Below are 15,258 nucleotides of genomic sequence, written 5' to 3' on the forward strand. Positions count from 1 at the left end.
AAAAAAAAAAAAAAAAAAAGCAGTACTTCGATGGATCGGAAGGATCCGTAATGACGTGCTTAGGGCCGATTTTTGTAGTTTACCTGAATATTTGACAGACTTGGATTTAGCTGCCTTTGGTTTTATAGGCCTCATTTGATCTAATTTATTGCAATCTAAATATTCAAATTAATTTTGCTACAGCAATGGAAACACAGAAAATACTTCGAACTGAATCTCACATCACATAATAATTGGTTTTGGAAATCAGAACTAGAAAGACGATTACTGTATTGCATTAAGCGTCCTCTAGCTTATATCCTAAGCGCTGGTGGTAGGACGTATTGTGGTCCCGCATGACCAAGGCCAGTAGCAGGCATATAGACTAATGAAATATGATCTGGGCATACCGTGTATATTTATTTAACTGTAAGTAGTACTAACATAATATGTTAATCATAATAATAAGTTACAACTAGATTGCTAACGGAACCCCCCACTCTTTAATAGACTTTATATTAGAATCTTCACTTTGTTGTTTAAGTACCAACACGTCAAATAGCACGCTGTCAATCAAAAGCACACGTGAGATCATTCAGCTTGCATGTTCGCGTGTCAGTCATTTCTCTCCAATAATTGCATTAGAAGAATGAACGATACATCTTGATGGCACGGCTTGTATCTCATCTACAAAATTTGTTCAGTATTAGATCTTATAGCTCAATGAAGAGTTTGCCTTCGTACTCTTCGGAAAATAAAGTTTAAGAAGGTTAACCAGGCTAATCAAAGTTTGACTGCGTTCATAGAAATTTATTTTCGTCATTGTACTATTCTTCGAACGTAATAAATTGATACATAATTTAAGTTTCTTAATTTTGCTTTACAGATATTTTATATACAATTAATTCGATATTATAAATTGAAGAAAGTGTTGCAAGCATTTGTTACATGTCGTTGAATAATTTAACTGCCTATGTAATTGGAATGAATGGAATGAAAGAGCCTTGGTATTGCTTGACACTTGATAACAATATAAAAGACACAAGAATTCTGAAATGTGTATCAGTTCACACAGTGATCGAAGTAAAAATGGTTTCTAAGGTGTGTATCGAACTATAATTAATATAATATCACTTGAAAAATATTTAGAACGGCTCCATCCACGGCTAGCCTACAATTTGTTTATTAGTTCTGACATATTATGCTCTATGACTGTTCTGGTAAATTGCTTCCAAAGAAAACGGAGTACAGCTCATCCCTATCTCTTAAAAAATATTTTTTGATACTGGTGACCTCTTGTGAGTCCGCACGGGTAGGTACCACCACCATGCCTATTTCTGCCGTGAAGCAGTAATGCGTTTCGGTTTGAAGGGTGGGTCAGCCTTTGAGCCTATATAGAAACCTTAGAACTCATATCTCAAGATGGGTGGCGGCATTTACGTTGTAGATATTTATGGGCTCCGGTAACTACTTAACTATAGGTGGGCCGTGAGCTCGTCCACCCATCTTTGCAATAAAAATAAAACATTAAATTTATTACTTGTTCATTTGGGGTTAGGCGATTACCGGAGCCCGTGGAGATCGCAACGTCGATGTCACCACTCACCTTGAGATATGAGATCTTAGTTGCAACTGTATCGTCTAACAATTATTAAAAGCCAGAATCGAAATTTTCCAGATTGTCTTGTTCGTCGCTTTGGTCGGTGCTGTATCCGCTGAGCACGCCTTCTCCTCCCAACACATCCACAAATATGACGGTCACCATGAACCCGTACACCACGGACACCATCATGATTACTACGTGAGTGAAGTACTAATTGAACTCGATCACATAAACTGATATTAAGACATTTTGAATAAATAAAAAATTTTCGATTCAGACTCACCCTAAATTCGACTTCGAGTACAAAGTGAGCGACCCTCACACCGGCGACCACAAGAGTCAGCACGAGTCCCGCGACGGTGACGTCGTCAAGGGGTATTACTCGCTGCACCAACCTGACGGTTCCATCAGACACGTCGACTATCACGGCGATCATCACTCTGGGTGAGAAACATTACGAAAGTTCATGAAACTACTCTCTAATATGATTCTGATAACGGTTATACAGCAGCGATTATATCTTACAGGTTCCATGCTGACGTCAAATACAGCACTCACCATATTGTTCCCCATCATCATCATTACTAAGCTGCTCACGGTTTTCTGTTTTCCACAAAATTAACTGTTGCGTATTTGTATTATAAATTAAAATAAATTAAATACGATAATGAACTAAACGAGACTTTTGTCTTTTTTTTTTGTCACCTAGAATGATTGAAATAGCACTTTTTAGAATGTAATGGAATAAATAGCTCTTCATTGTGCTATCATTAATTGGTAGTAAAGAACTTAACACAATTTGAATTTTTTTACAATGTTCGATTAATATAGAACTCAAAAATCACGTGGAAATTTATTATGAAAAAGAATTTACCTATATAAAAGTAAATAATGCAGAGTAACAGAGCCTAATCAATAAATCCGGTCGTGCTGCCTGTTTTTTGTTTATTCATTGCACAAACCGAAGACGAACGATTATCGACGACTGATATAGTATTATCAAAGTACGAGAAATGACGCGTTATTTAGGATAATCCACCACCTGTAGATAGGTTGGTAGGTAGCAACCAGTTTTTTTTTTAATTCTTTATCAGAGCCATACATACACCTATTAGGTTAAGTCGGCTAGCAACCACTTTAAAGGATGAGATTGTCATTACAGGTTAAAGTTCAGGCTTTGTCCACATGTCTCAAGGTGGGTGGCGGTATTCACATTGTGATGCCTATGAGTTCCGATAACTGAAATTACAATAATCTATTAAATGGAAATATCACCAACCAGAGCCGTGTATGCTGGCTCGAGATGCTATGATGTCTGTGGATTCCGGGAGTATTGAATATCACATTGACTGTAACATGGAAAAATTTAATTAGAGCATGCATTTAAAAAACAACACAGTGGGTGGTATTTTAATACAACTTTATAGTGCAGCTCTTGGTATCTTAGTCCAAACTTGAATTCATCTACCTACATTGTGGTGGAATTCTCTCAAGTCTCACAATGATAAACGATAGGTCATAATGATGAAAGATAAACGATAGTTTCAGCTCTAGAGAGAAAACATTATTTGTTGTTCCATCTCAACGTGAATTCAATCTGTTTCATTGTTTCTGAAATAGTAGTGGACATGTTAAATTATTCACCAAAAAATGTTAGGTGCGTCTGAGAGACTCGATGGCCATGACGACCATTGCTTTGCCAACCTATGGGGACAAAACCTTGTCTTAGTTGAGTTCTGCTTCATCTAAGGCTCAGAAGTGGGTTATTGAGCGACGCTTAATTGGCTCAACTCCAGCATTCCCCTATCGCTCTTAACGCATTGATGTAAGTTTTTTTTTCTCTAGTAGGCAGACGAGCATACGGCCCACCTGATGGTGAGTGGTTACCGTCGCCCATGGACTTCAGCAATGCCAGGGGCAGAGCCGTAGCATACCTAGCCAAGCCGCTGCGTACCTAGTTCGGCGACTTCTCTGTAACCCAAAATCTTTGTTATAATAAGCTATGAAACGCAATGGGTAACAACAGTCTAAGTCTTTAGAGATGAATGAAAACAATTATTAGACAGAATCCAGGTACGAAAAGAATGCTGTACAAAGACCCTGTCAAAAAGGCCCTAAAAAATTATGTTCGTTGCTTCTCCGAAGTTTTACACTTTATACATAAAGTAGCGACCCGCCCTCGCTTCGCTTCGGAAACATTAAAACACACATGAAACAAAAAAAAAATTAAAAAAGTAGCCTATGTTCATCAGGGACAATGTCGGCTTCTAATGGAAAAAGAATTTTTCAAATCGGTCCAGTAGTTTCAGAGCCTATTCGAAACAAACAAACAAACAAATCTTTCCTCTTTATAATATTAGTATAGACTACATCCGCAATCTTCAGCAGTTTTGAATTATTAATCTCTTTAGCTGTAGATGATTATTACAACCAACGAGTGAAAGAAACTAAAACTATTAAGCACCTTCGAAAAAAGCCAGCAACAGTAAGTAGGTACATGCTACCAAACTGTCGCAATTGTTATTTTACCATTGATTACTTTAACTACCTATGAAATCATAATCGAAGGAACCTTGATACAGTTTCACTGACATAATATGAAAAAAGTCGAGAATTACACCACAAGTATCAGTTTTCATTATGAGTTATGACACACTTCCACCATGCTCACTAAGTTATTGTTAAGACTAAGAAATTGAACAATTCGATTTTAGTAGGACATCCCATTGACCCATGAGTGATGATTATTAATTTTAAAATAACGAATTTTTTTGGTCTTCAAATTTAACTTATTAAGACCCTTACTTTAAACAAGATAATCAATTAATTGGAAGTATTACTAGAAATAGAAATCGCATGGGCTGTGATTATACTCATCTCACTTATTTATGCCGCAAAGCATTTATTAATTCCAGCTTAAAAAGTAGGATAGCACAACTAGTATTACTTACAATGCTACCGAAACATCCATCTCATATCTCCAGACGGGCAATTACCCTTTCGGATGGATTCGCCGGCTACTCAACATCAGTTGTTTTTCCAGATTCTTATTGTAATAGTGTCATTGAGTGTCGTATCCGCTGAGCAAGCGTTCCTCCACAAGTACGATCATCACCATGAGCCCCTGTATAATGGACACCATCATAACTACTATGTGTGTGCACATTTATCACACTTTTTTTTATTGCTTAGATGGGTCGACGAGCTCACAGCCCATCTGGTGTTAAGTGATTACTGGAGCCCATAGACATCCACAACGTAAATGCGCCACCCACCTTGAGATATAAGTTCTAAGGTCTCAAGTATAGTGACAACGGCTGCCCCACCCTTCAAACCGAAACGCATTACTGCTTCACGGCAGAAATAGGCAGGGCGGTGCTACCTACTCGTGCAGACTCACAAGCGGTCCTACCGCTTTGATTTCTATTACACGATGCTATTCCTTCACCGTGGAAGTCAATCGTAAACATTTGTTGAGTACGTATTTCATTAGAAAAATTGGTACCCGCGTGAGATTCGAACACCGGTGAATCGCTCAACACGAATGCACGGGCGTCTTATCCGTTAGGGAAGGGGAAGGGGAAAGGGAAAACTTCCCAGCCCCCTCCCCCTTCCCACTCCGCTCCGTCTGCTGTGGTGGTGGAGGCACTGCCATCGGCGTCTACGCTGATGGCTCAGGCCAACCCGCCACGGCAGTCAAATAAATCCAAACCTACTCCTGCTCCCCGTGGTCGTACCACTGCTGGTATTTCATTACCTCAACCACGCCCGACTAGCGGCCCTACGTCCACCAAAAGGGAGAAGAATAAAAGGAAGAAGACAAAAAGGAAGCTAAAAAAAAGGGAGGAAAGAGAAAGATTAAGGGGTATATCTGAGCCTATAGTGCCAGAACCCCAACCAACCAACACTGAAACCATGGAGGTCTCCGAGGCCTCCCTTACTGCCCAACCGACATCAAGTCAACCATTGCCTTCAGCCCTTCCGGGCGAAGGCAATACTAATAACAAATTAAATAGCCAGCCCCCCCTTCCCCCCCGCCCTCAGCGCGAGCGCCGCAGCGGTCGACAGGCCTCCCAGCCTGCCGGCTTTGCTGCATGGCTGCTCGCTCTGTGGGAAAAATTGTCCGAGGTGATCTCCGGAGTAATCCGTGAGATCGCCTCGGGAGCCAGTCCCTTCGGGGCGCTCCTGTCGGGGTTCTACCGAATGATTGCGCAGTTCAATGGCTAGCCAGGAGCTGCGCGTCATTTATTGGAACCCCGACGGGATAAAGTCCCGAAAGAACGACCTGCTTGTTCTCGCCCAGGAGTACAACCCAGAGGTTGTGCTCCTGGGCGAGACCAAGCTACGTCCTCGGGATGCGTTCAGGATTCCAAACTACTTCATGTACCGACGTGACGAGCTTACCCCTGCCGGGCGGCCGTTCAGGGGCACTGCGGCCCTCGTCAGGCGGGACGTGGTACATGATCAGTTGGATTTGCTGTCCTTCACATCGACAAGGTCAGTCGGTGTGAGGGTACACACCTCGGGGGGAGATATGCGGATTTATGCCGCGTATAGACCCCCGGGGCCTGAATTTCACCCCGAGGACATAAGACGGGCCCTGAATCACGACAGCCGCCCAGCTCTGCTGGTCGGGGACCTCAACGCGAAGCACGTCGCGTGGGGCTCCCGACTTAACTCAGCAGTGGGCAGGCGGCTGTTAGAAGATGCCGATAGGGGCGACTACTCTGTGGTCGGCCCCGACGAACCCACACACATCCCGACCGCCGCGCGCTACCAGCCCGATGTGCTGGATGTGTGTGTGCACAAGGGGATACGGTGCCCCGTAACGATCGAGGCACTGTACGACCTGGGTACCCCGCATCTCCCTATCCTGGTGACACTGGGAATGGGGCTCACCCGGGTCGCGACCTCGCCCCTACGACCGAAGGTCGACTGGGAGCTCTTTAAGAGACGACTAGTCGACCTTCCCGTGATTCAGGACCCCAACACCCCTGATGGGGTCGACGATGCGGCAACCCGCCTTGTTGACTCCATCAGGGGAGCGATCGACCAGGCGACGACTCTTGTGCCCAGCGGCGGGCCCGGAGGTATACTCCCGGCCCATCTGAAGGCGATTATTCGCCGGAAGAGGGGCTTGAGGAGGCTCTGGGCGACAACTCGTTGTCCCAGGATAAAGCGCGAGCTTAACGAGCTGGAAGCGGAGCTGGCGACAAAGATTAGCACCTTTCGGGGCTATGCCTGGCAGGAGAGGATCGAGGAGGCCCGCGAGGACCCCTCCTCAGTATCCCTCCACCGGCTTTGTCGCCAGCTCTCAAATCGGCCTGCCCCGACTTGTCCACTCGTGGACGAGAGGGGCAACCGATGCTTCTCGGCTCAGGCCCGCGCCGATATCCTGGCCGAAATGCTGGAGCGGCAGTTCGCTCCAAATGACTCTGCACCCTCAGAGGCCGCATTCCACCAATCGGTGGAAGAGAGCGTAGCAAGCCTACTCTCCTCCCCGGTGCCACCGTTGGGAGATGGTGATCTCATCACTCCCAGCGAATTGCGCCTCATCATCAAGCGGATGAAGAGGCGCAAGGCGCCGGGCGAGGACGGTATTCCCTCCCTCGCTTTTTTCCACTTCCCTGAAACGGTCGTGTCATATATGACACGGCTGTTCAACTCCATTCTGTCCACAGGACACTTCCCGGGAATTTGGAAATTGGGCAAGGTTATCGCCTTGCCCAAACCCGGCAAGGACAGGAGAAATCCCTCCAGTTACCGTCCGATCACGCTGCTGTCGCACGTGGGCAAGTTGTTCGAGCGGCTGCTGCTGAGAAGGATGTCGCCGCACATCCTTCTCAGACCCGAGCAATTCGGGTTTCGTAGCGGTCACTCGACAACGCTGCAATTGGTCCGCGTCATGCATCACTTGGCGGATCGGTCCAACGCGCGCCAGTACACGGCCGCAGTCTTTCTCGATATCGAGAAGGCCTTCGACCGTGTCTGGCATGCGGGACTGATCCACAAGCTGTTGCAGAACACGGACCTCCAGCACGCCTACGTGCGACTGCTGGGGTCGTACCTGGAGGGAAGATCCTTCCTTGTCGCGGTCGAGGGCGCCAAGTCGTCGGTGCGCCCAGTTACGGCCGGAGTTCCGCAGGGGAGCGTCCTGGCACCATTCCTCTACGCTCTCTATACCAACGATATTCCCACGCTCGAGGGCAACCTCCAAGCGTGGGAAGCCGACGTGAAGTTGGCGCTGTTTGCCGACGACAGCGCCTACTTCGCGTCATCCAACTTCCCCTCTGCGGCCATTTCGAGGATGCAGAGGTTATTGGACTTACTGCCCCAGTGGCTGGACCGATGGAGGGTCGCGGTCAACGTGGGGAAGACTGCGGCTATTCTCTTCGGTCCAGTCCGCACAACAGTCGTCCCGGGACAGCTCAGTCTCCGTGGCGCTAATGTCGAGTTTAGATCCAGCGTCCGGTACTTGGGGGTCGATATCGACCGGAGTTTGAGGATGACCGCCCACGCCAATAAGGCGTTGGCGGCCGCTCGCTACGCGAGATTCCTCCTCCGGCCGGTGTTGGCCTCCAGGTTGCCGGTCAGGACTAAGCTCGGCATTTATAAGACGTATGTCCGTTCCCGTATCACGTACGCAGCTGCGGCCTGGTATCACCTCATCCCGCAGATTATGCGGGTGAAGTTACAGGCCCAGCAGAATCTAGCTCTTCGCACGATAGTCGGAGCAGGGCGTTACGTCAGTAATGCCGTAATCGCCCGGGATCTGGATGTGGAGTCGCTCGAGGAGTTCATCCGGAGGCTAGCTCGTAATCTTTACGAGCGGGCTGACGGTGGACCCCACGAGCATCTCCACAATTTAGCTCCCTTGCACGCTAGACCACCTGATGGTCTGGCGCTACCAAGGGAGCTACTGGAACCCCCGGCTATGGTAAGATAGTCGGCTTAATCGGAGTGATATGGGAGTGCTCATAATGAGTGCCCCCATGGGACTGAGCTGTCCACACTCGTCACTTCCCCCCACATTGTTGGGGTGCCCCCCTATGGGGACCCATTTTCCACCCCCGAGGGTGGACCACTCCCCCGTTTGGGGAGTGTTTTAAGTCGGCCCCTCCCCGTGACGGACTTCCCCTTCTGGGGAGCCCGGAGCGGGTGAGCGCCTTACTAGTGCCGCGGCTCCCCCTCTGACTTGTAGAGGCGGGGCCGCGGCATGGGGCCGGTGGCGGGCCCCTCGTATCCGCTGACTGTTGTCCTGTGCTGTTGTAAATAGTAGTGTAGTTTAGTTTTAGTTAGCTTGTAGTTAGTCAGTAAGGAAAAAAAAAAAAAAAAAAAAAAAAAAAAAAAAAAAAAAAAAAAAAAAAAAAAAAAAAAAATTTTTAGCTTTAGGAAGCAGAGGACAACACGACGCCGGAGGATCCTGCTGCCGGGCGTCATCCCTGGAGCCATTCAAGTCCATCGTATTATATTTAAGTATTTATTTATTTTGTCGATGTAGTGCGCCGAGACGCGCATAACGAACAGCCCCCCCCTAGTATAACATCTTGCATCCACATCACCCCTGCCCTGTGTGGCAGGGAGCTTCGTCCCGGGCAGTGGGGATTGCCCCGAGGCCCGTTCCGTACCCCCGAAAGGGGGTACGACGACCCTTCTTGCTTGCTTATCCGTTAGGCCACGACGACTTTTTTTTTACGCTGGGGAATCCGTTTACGGATACCCGGTCGAGGGGGTTATCACACGCATCTACACACTGTTTTAAATTCTTTATTGTATTTAACATGATCTATCATATTATAGACTCACCCTAAATACGAGTTCGAGTATAAAGTGAGCGACCCTCACACCGGTGACCACAAGAGTCAAAACGAGTCCCGCAACGGTGACGTAAGCAAGGGATATTACTCGATGTACAAGAAGAGGTGTTAAGTGTTGTTTTTTCAAAAAGTGTTGTTGTATAAAATAAAGTGTTTTCTTCATCGCAACATGACGAGTAATAAAAAATGTTTTAATATGGCAACTCAAAGAGAAAAAAACTTGAAGATTGCCCGGTCATGCTTCCGCGTCGTCAGCTGAGAGGAATGTTCTCCTTTGAAGATTATACTGTGGGACCGAAAAGGTGGAAATGTGTCGGCGTTAGTTGCTATGAGCTGTTAGAACAGAAGGAAACCTTCATTGTTAAGCAATATCGGATAATGCTCAACCTCAAGTTGCCAAACCCGTAAAAACCTACTTGGAAATGCTGAAATGGGAAGCGCTACCCAGCCACTATATTCCCAAAATATTGCGCCATCCGATTATTATTAAAATTTGTTCCTTTCGATGAGATATGGACTGGCCGCAGTTCCACTCATCTACAGATGTCAAAGAATAACTTAATTCGTATATATTTTAATAAAATAACTTAATCTCAAAAGACGAATACTTCCACCGTCAATGTATTTTAACAGCCGAAAGGTGAAAATATATTTTCCACAATAAAGTTTCATTTACGTTAAAAAAAAAAGTGAGAACTTAGTTGAGGATCCTATCGACAAAATATAATAGCCTGCGAACAGCCGATTCAAAATATGGTTTCACTACAATTATAGCAAAATGAAACAAAAATAAGATGTATCTTTTAAGCACGAAAAATTATGAAGTTTTTTTGTTTGACTTTTACGAATTCTATTGTTCATTCAAGTAATTTACATAAATTAATGTATCATACAAAAAACGCAATCACGCAAGTTACATTTTACTGTTGCATAAAATTACAATTTCTAAGCATTGAATAATTTTATTGCCTACGAAATTAGAGCGAAAAGAACCTTGGAACCAAAATGTTTTCTGATAACAGTATAAAAGTTACTATAATGGATGGTCAGGTATCAGTTCACGAAGAAACAGCAACAAATATGGTATTTAAGGTTAGTTTTAGCATGATTAAGCAAAATAAAATAGTAACAATACAAAAAATATATATTTCATAATTTTTAATTTTCCTTTTAAAATAATATGATATACCAGGTAGTATTGTTCGTCGCATTGGTCGGTGTTGTATCCGCTGAGCACGCGTTCTCCTCCCAACACATCCACAAGTACGACGGTCACCACGAGCCCGTACATCACGGACACCATTATGATTACTATGTGAGTGACGTACTGATTGAACTCGATCACTTAAACTGATATTGGGACATTATGAATAAATTAAATTTTTTCGATTCAGACTCACCCTAAATTCGACTTCGAGTACAAAGTGAGCGACCCTCACACCGGCGACCACAAGAGTCAGCACGAGTCCCGCGACGGTGACGTCGTCAAGGGATATTACTCGCTGCACCAACCTGACGGCTCCATTAGACATGTCGACTATCACGGCGATCACCATTCTGGGTAAGGGTAATTTAGGGCTCTATAAGCACGCTATAAAGATCTACTATTCAATAAAATGTTGAAATATATCATTAATTCTTCGACAGGTTCCATGCTGATGTGAAATACAGCACTCATCACATTATCCCGCATCACCATCATTACTAGTGTTCATTAATATTTTGAAATGTATTTCTACTTTCTGTTCTTCCAAAATCAATTTCAGAAAAATAAACTACAAATATTTAATACTTTGTTTTATTGGGTTTTTTTTGCGCCCGAAAATTTTCGTATTCTCCATGTAAAATGAAATGAAAATAAGTGATGAAGGTAAAAATAATAAGCTTATTTCATGATTAATTATTATATATGCAAGTAGTACGTATGTTGTAAAGAACTCGAAGGATGATACACATTTGAATTAAACTACGTGGTAAGTACGTATGTACCTACTAGTTAGTACCTAGTGTAACGTTTCAAGGTCGTATAGAAAAACAGTCTAATTTACTAAATCATTGACAAAAAGGAACGTATTACCGATTTCAAAAGTTTACATAGTTTTTAATAAGTTCAGAGACTGACTTACCAGTGCTTGGATTTCCTAAAATCACTCAGAGACACGACGGGGGAACAAACAGCCACCGTCGCCCTAAACACGTACTTACGGATCCTCTCGATCCGATCTCAGTACTTTTAAGCATTTTAAACACCGAGCATCGTTCGACGAGAAAGATTCTTCGTGCAGTTTAACCCATAGACAAATCCCGCTCAGTTTCTTGCCGGAACTTCTCAGTGGTAGATTCAGCGAAACACTACTCTTGCTAGAGCAGATATTTGCAATTTCTCTCGAGTTCAGCCCTTTGAGCTTATCCTCCAGTCAGAGTGAAGCCAGAATAGCTCCTCGTGGCTAATCGCATATAGGTAAGCAAAAAACCTTGGATCTACGGAAAAACCTCGATTCTCTCTGTAGTTTGTATGTTGTATGATCCATAAGGATTTCTCTAAGGTATTGTATGAGTTGGTTCTGTCGTTTCGTTTGACCATTGGAATAGTAGGTACTTAAAAATTCTATGTTCTTATTGACGTCATACATAGACAAAAAAAAAAAGATTTGTAGGCATTGTAACTTTTTTGTTTTCTTTATAGGTAGCATAAAACTAACTGAAAAAACCAAAAGCTTAACAACGTAAAACATGTATTGTCATTATTATTGTCTAGAGCCTACAAATTTGTAATTCATGTAATATGGAGCTTAGAAATGTATGGCACCTATTTCTCAATCATATAAGTGAAGACAATAAAGGAAATATCAGATCTGTACCTACGAAATTGCCATTTAAGTACAGAACCAGTGTCTAACCAACATGATGATGTTTAGAATTATCAAAAAGAATCAATTTTTATCACAAATGACAATACGCTTCAAAATTCCATAGTTTCTTTGTCTGTTTTGCAACGCAAGTGATATCTTTATACATTCATTGCACCACAGGTTTCTTTTTATGATCAAAAGATCCATGTCAGAAGCGTTCAAACCAACGAGTCGTACATTCGTTTGTAGTGCTCACTCCGTACTCATCATTAATATATAATAGGTTGGGGAAAAAGTTTCTTCGCATTTTTTAAGAAAATTTACAACATCTTTTAATATAGTTTATTTACATTTAACTAAAGTATGTAGGCAGGTACCATTTTCTTCCATAACTTTTTGCCATCTTGTAGGTAGGGACATGATCCCATTGCTATATAAATTTTGGGGCTTCTGATCAAAACACTGCGGCAATTGGTTTTGGCGGTCCTCTCGTGATGTTAGCCTGACACTGCCTAAAGAATTCTGGAGAGACCGAAACAGGTGGAAATCTGAATGTGCAAGGTTAGGACTATACGGCGGATCCATTAACTCCTCCCAGCGAAGCTCTCTTAATTTTTTCTGAGTGGCTAAACATGTGATTGGTCTAGCGTTATCATGATGAAAAACCACACCCCTTCTGTTGATTAATTCCGGCCGCTTTCTCTCAACTTCTTACTTTAATCTCATCCGTTGTACGTAGTAGAGTTCAGAGTCGATGATCCTGCCTGTTGGCAACAGCTCATAATGAATAATATCCTTCCCATCCAACCACTCACACAGCATCAACTTGTTGCGAGCTAACCCGGGTTTCGCCACAGTCTGTGAAGCCTGACCGGTCTTTGACCACGACCTTTTTCGCACGTTCTTGTTGTACGTGATTCAATTTTCATCACCAGTTAGTTATCAGCTTCTTCAAAAATGGTTCGGTTTCATTTGGTGGTAATAAAAAATAACTAATGAGTACACGGTTCATTAGGTTTCTTTCAGTGCGCTCGTGAGGTACCCAAATATCGAGCTTTTTTATGTACCCAGTTTTTTTCAAATGCGCCAAAACTGTTTTGTGGTTAATTCCCAGTTCTTCAGCTACGTCGTAACTACTGATATGCCGATCTTGCTCCACTTTTTCAAAAACGTCATCCATTATACCCGTAATAGGGCGACCAGAGCGACGTGCATCTTTGACACTAAAATTTCCGGATTGAAAACGCTTAAACCAAATTTGTGCTACTCTCACAGACACTGCAACTAGGTCAGTTCTAGTCAGTTGCATTTTTACATTTTTCGTAGTAAAATTTTCACATGTATCGAATTTCTTCATAACATTCACTCATCTTGACAGTACGAAAAATAAATAAAAATAAAACATTTTCCTAATTTGAATTTGTAATTATCTTCTCTAAAATTTAAACTTTTAATGATACCAAAACCAGCCAGATACAAATAGTATAGCTAAAGAGATTTTATTACAAGTTCATACATACTATAATGCGAAAAGACTTTTTTCCCAACCTATTATTATGAGCCGTTTATCATTGCTACCGCGAAGGACTCACGTTCCATAACTACTAGTATTTTTATTGTGTCCACATTGTTATTAATTTAAAAATAAAATGAACTTCTTCTTCTTCTTTTTCTCCACCTTATCCCACTAGGTGGGGTCGGCACAGCTAATTTTTCTCTTCCATTCTCTTCTATCAGCCGTCATCTCAACACTCACTCCTCTCTCTCTCTCATATCGTCATTCACACACTCCATCCATGTCTTCTTCGGTCGACTTATTTTTTATAATTTATATTTTGAATTCATAGCCAGCCTTAGGTATATAATAATAATATGTAAATTACGTTACAAATGACCAGTATTGTAAGAAAACAACTTCATAGATCAACGTATTATTTTATACCTAAAAAGTTTGGAAGTAATTACAGAATGCATTGTTTTTAAATTCAAATGAACAGTTAAAAAAATGAAAATGTTTGGATGATCGTATGTTTTATTATTAAATAAATGATACAATGTTGCCCCTCAACAAAATTCCGTAATGCTTTCCTTCATAAACATTGAAAGCGATTTATTATCTGCTTCTTAACGAACATAAAAATGCAGTTTCAAGACCTGAATCTCTTTTCTGAGGTTGAACATTACAAGATTAATAAAAAAAAATTAACAATATGCTTTTAAATCACAATAACATAAATTTCATTATTTATCGAAAAAAAATTATTTCAGGTTAGAGTTATTAGGAGTTCTAGTAATGGTGGTGATGAGGGATAATATGGTGAGTACTGTATTTCACATCAGCATGGAACCTGAAGAGAAACACGTTTATACAATTTAAAGAAATAAAAAAAATCAATATAGCTTCACTGATGAATTAAAATTACATGATACTAACCCAGAATGATGATCACCATGATAGTCGACGTGTCTGATAGAGCCATCAGGTTGGTGCAGCGAGTAATATCCCTTAACGTCGTCACCGTCGCGGGACTCGTGCTGACTCTTGTGGTCGCCGGTGTGGGGGTCGCTCACTTTGTACTCGAAGTCGAATTTAGGGTGGGTCTGAATTGAAAATTTTCAATTTATTTAAGATGAGAAATTTCCCAATATAACTTTATGTGTTCGAGTTTAATTAGTACGTCACTCACATAGTAATCATGATGGTGTCCGTGGTGTACGGGCTCATGATGACCATCGTACTTGTGGATGTGCTGGGAGGAGAACGCGTGCTCACCGCACACTGCACCCACCAAAGCAACTAAAATCATTACCTACAACAAATTATGTTAAATTTAAAATACCATTTTATATGCTAGCTACAGAGATTTTTAACAATTAAAACTCGATATACTGCACAACGCACCTTGGAAACCATCTTTGCTATTGTCACTGCTATAACTGATACATAGTTCTGAATTCTTGTGTCTTTTATATTGTTATCAAACTTTAAGCGTACCAAGGCTCTTTC

General features: G+C 42.6%; 3 protein-coding genes across 5 annotated transcripts; 2 read left to right on the forward strand and 1 right to left on the reverse strand.

Moving 5' to 3' along the window:
• Positions 1–1,068: 1,068 nt before the first annotated feature.
• CPR114 (cuticular protein RR-2 motif 114) lies at positions 1,069–2,030 on the forward strand. The gene is made up of 3 exons (NM_001173183.1): positions 1,069–1,080; positions 1,658–1,780; positions 1,860–2,030. The coding sequence occupies exons 1-3, from the start codon at positions 1,069–1,071 to the stop codon at positions 2,028–2,030; spliced, it is 306 nt and encodes a 101-aa protein (NP_001166654.1).
• Positions 2,031–10,445: 8,415 nt separating this feature from the next.
• On the forward strand, positions 10,446–11,188 carry CPR113 (cuticular protein RR-2 motif 113). Of its 2 annotated transcripts, XM_012695241.4 has the most exons (4): positions 10,446–10,491; positions 10,592–10,714; positions 10,794–10,960; positions 11,047–11,188. In XM_012695241.4, the coding sequence occupies exons 1-4, from the start codon at positions 10,480–10,482 to the stop codon at positions 11,105–11,107; spliced, it is 363 nt and encodes a 120-aa protein (XP_012550695.2). In that variant the 5' UTR covers positions 10,446–10,479; the 3' UTR covers positions 11,108–11,188. The 2 variants fall into 2 exon arrangements, with proteins under 2 accessions (XP_012550695.2, NP_001166655.1); NM_001173184.1 differs by lacking the exons at positions 10,446–10,491; positions 11,047–11,188 and having other exon boundaries at positions 10,580–10,714; positions 10,794–10,964.
• A 3,077-nt stretch (positions 11,189–14,265) lies between these two features.
• CPR112 (cuticular protein RR-2 motif 112) lies at positions 14,266–15,189 on the reverse strand. 2 transcript variants are annotated; one of them, XM_062674810.1, is made up of 4 exons: positions 15,154–15,189; positions 14,939–15,061; positions 14,686–14,852; positions 14,266–14,599 (listed from the first exon to the last, which is right to left on the reverse strand). In XM_062674810.1, exons 1-4 carry the CDS (start codon positions 15,163–15,165, stop codon positions 14,539–14,541), a joined length of 363 nt encoding a protein of 120 aa, XP_062530794.1. In that variant the 5' UTR covers positions 15,166–15,189; the 3' UTR covers positions 14,266–14,538. The 2 variants fall into 2 exon arrangements, with proteins under 2 accessions (XP_062530794.1, NP_001166656.1); NM_001173185.1 differs by lacking the exon at positions 14,266–14,599 and having other exon boundaries at positions 14,643–14,852; positions 15,154–15,165.
• Between the last annotated feature and the right edge of the window lie 69 nt (positions 15,190–15,258).

Source organism: Bombyx mori, chromosome 22 (genome assembly GCF_030269925.1).
Source record: "Bombyx mori chromosome 22, ASM3026992v2".
Classification (NCBI taxonomy): domain Eukaryota; kingdom Metazoa; phylum Arthropoda; class Insecta; order Lepidoptera; family Bombycidae; genus Bombyx; species Bombyx mori.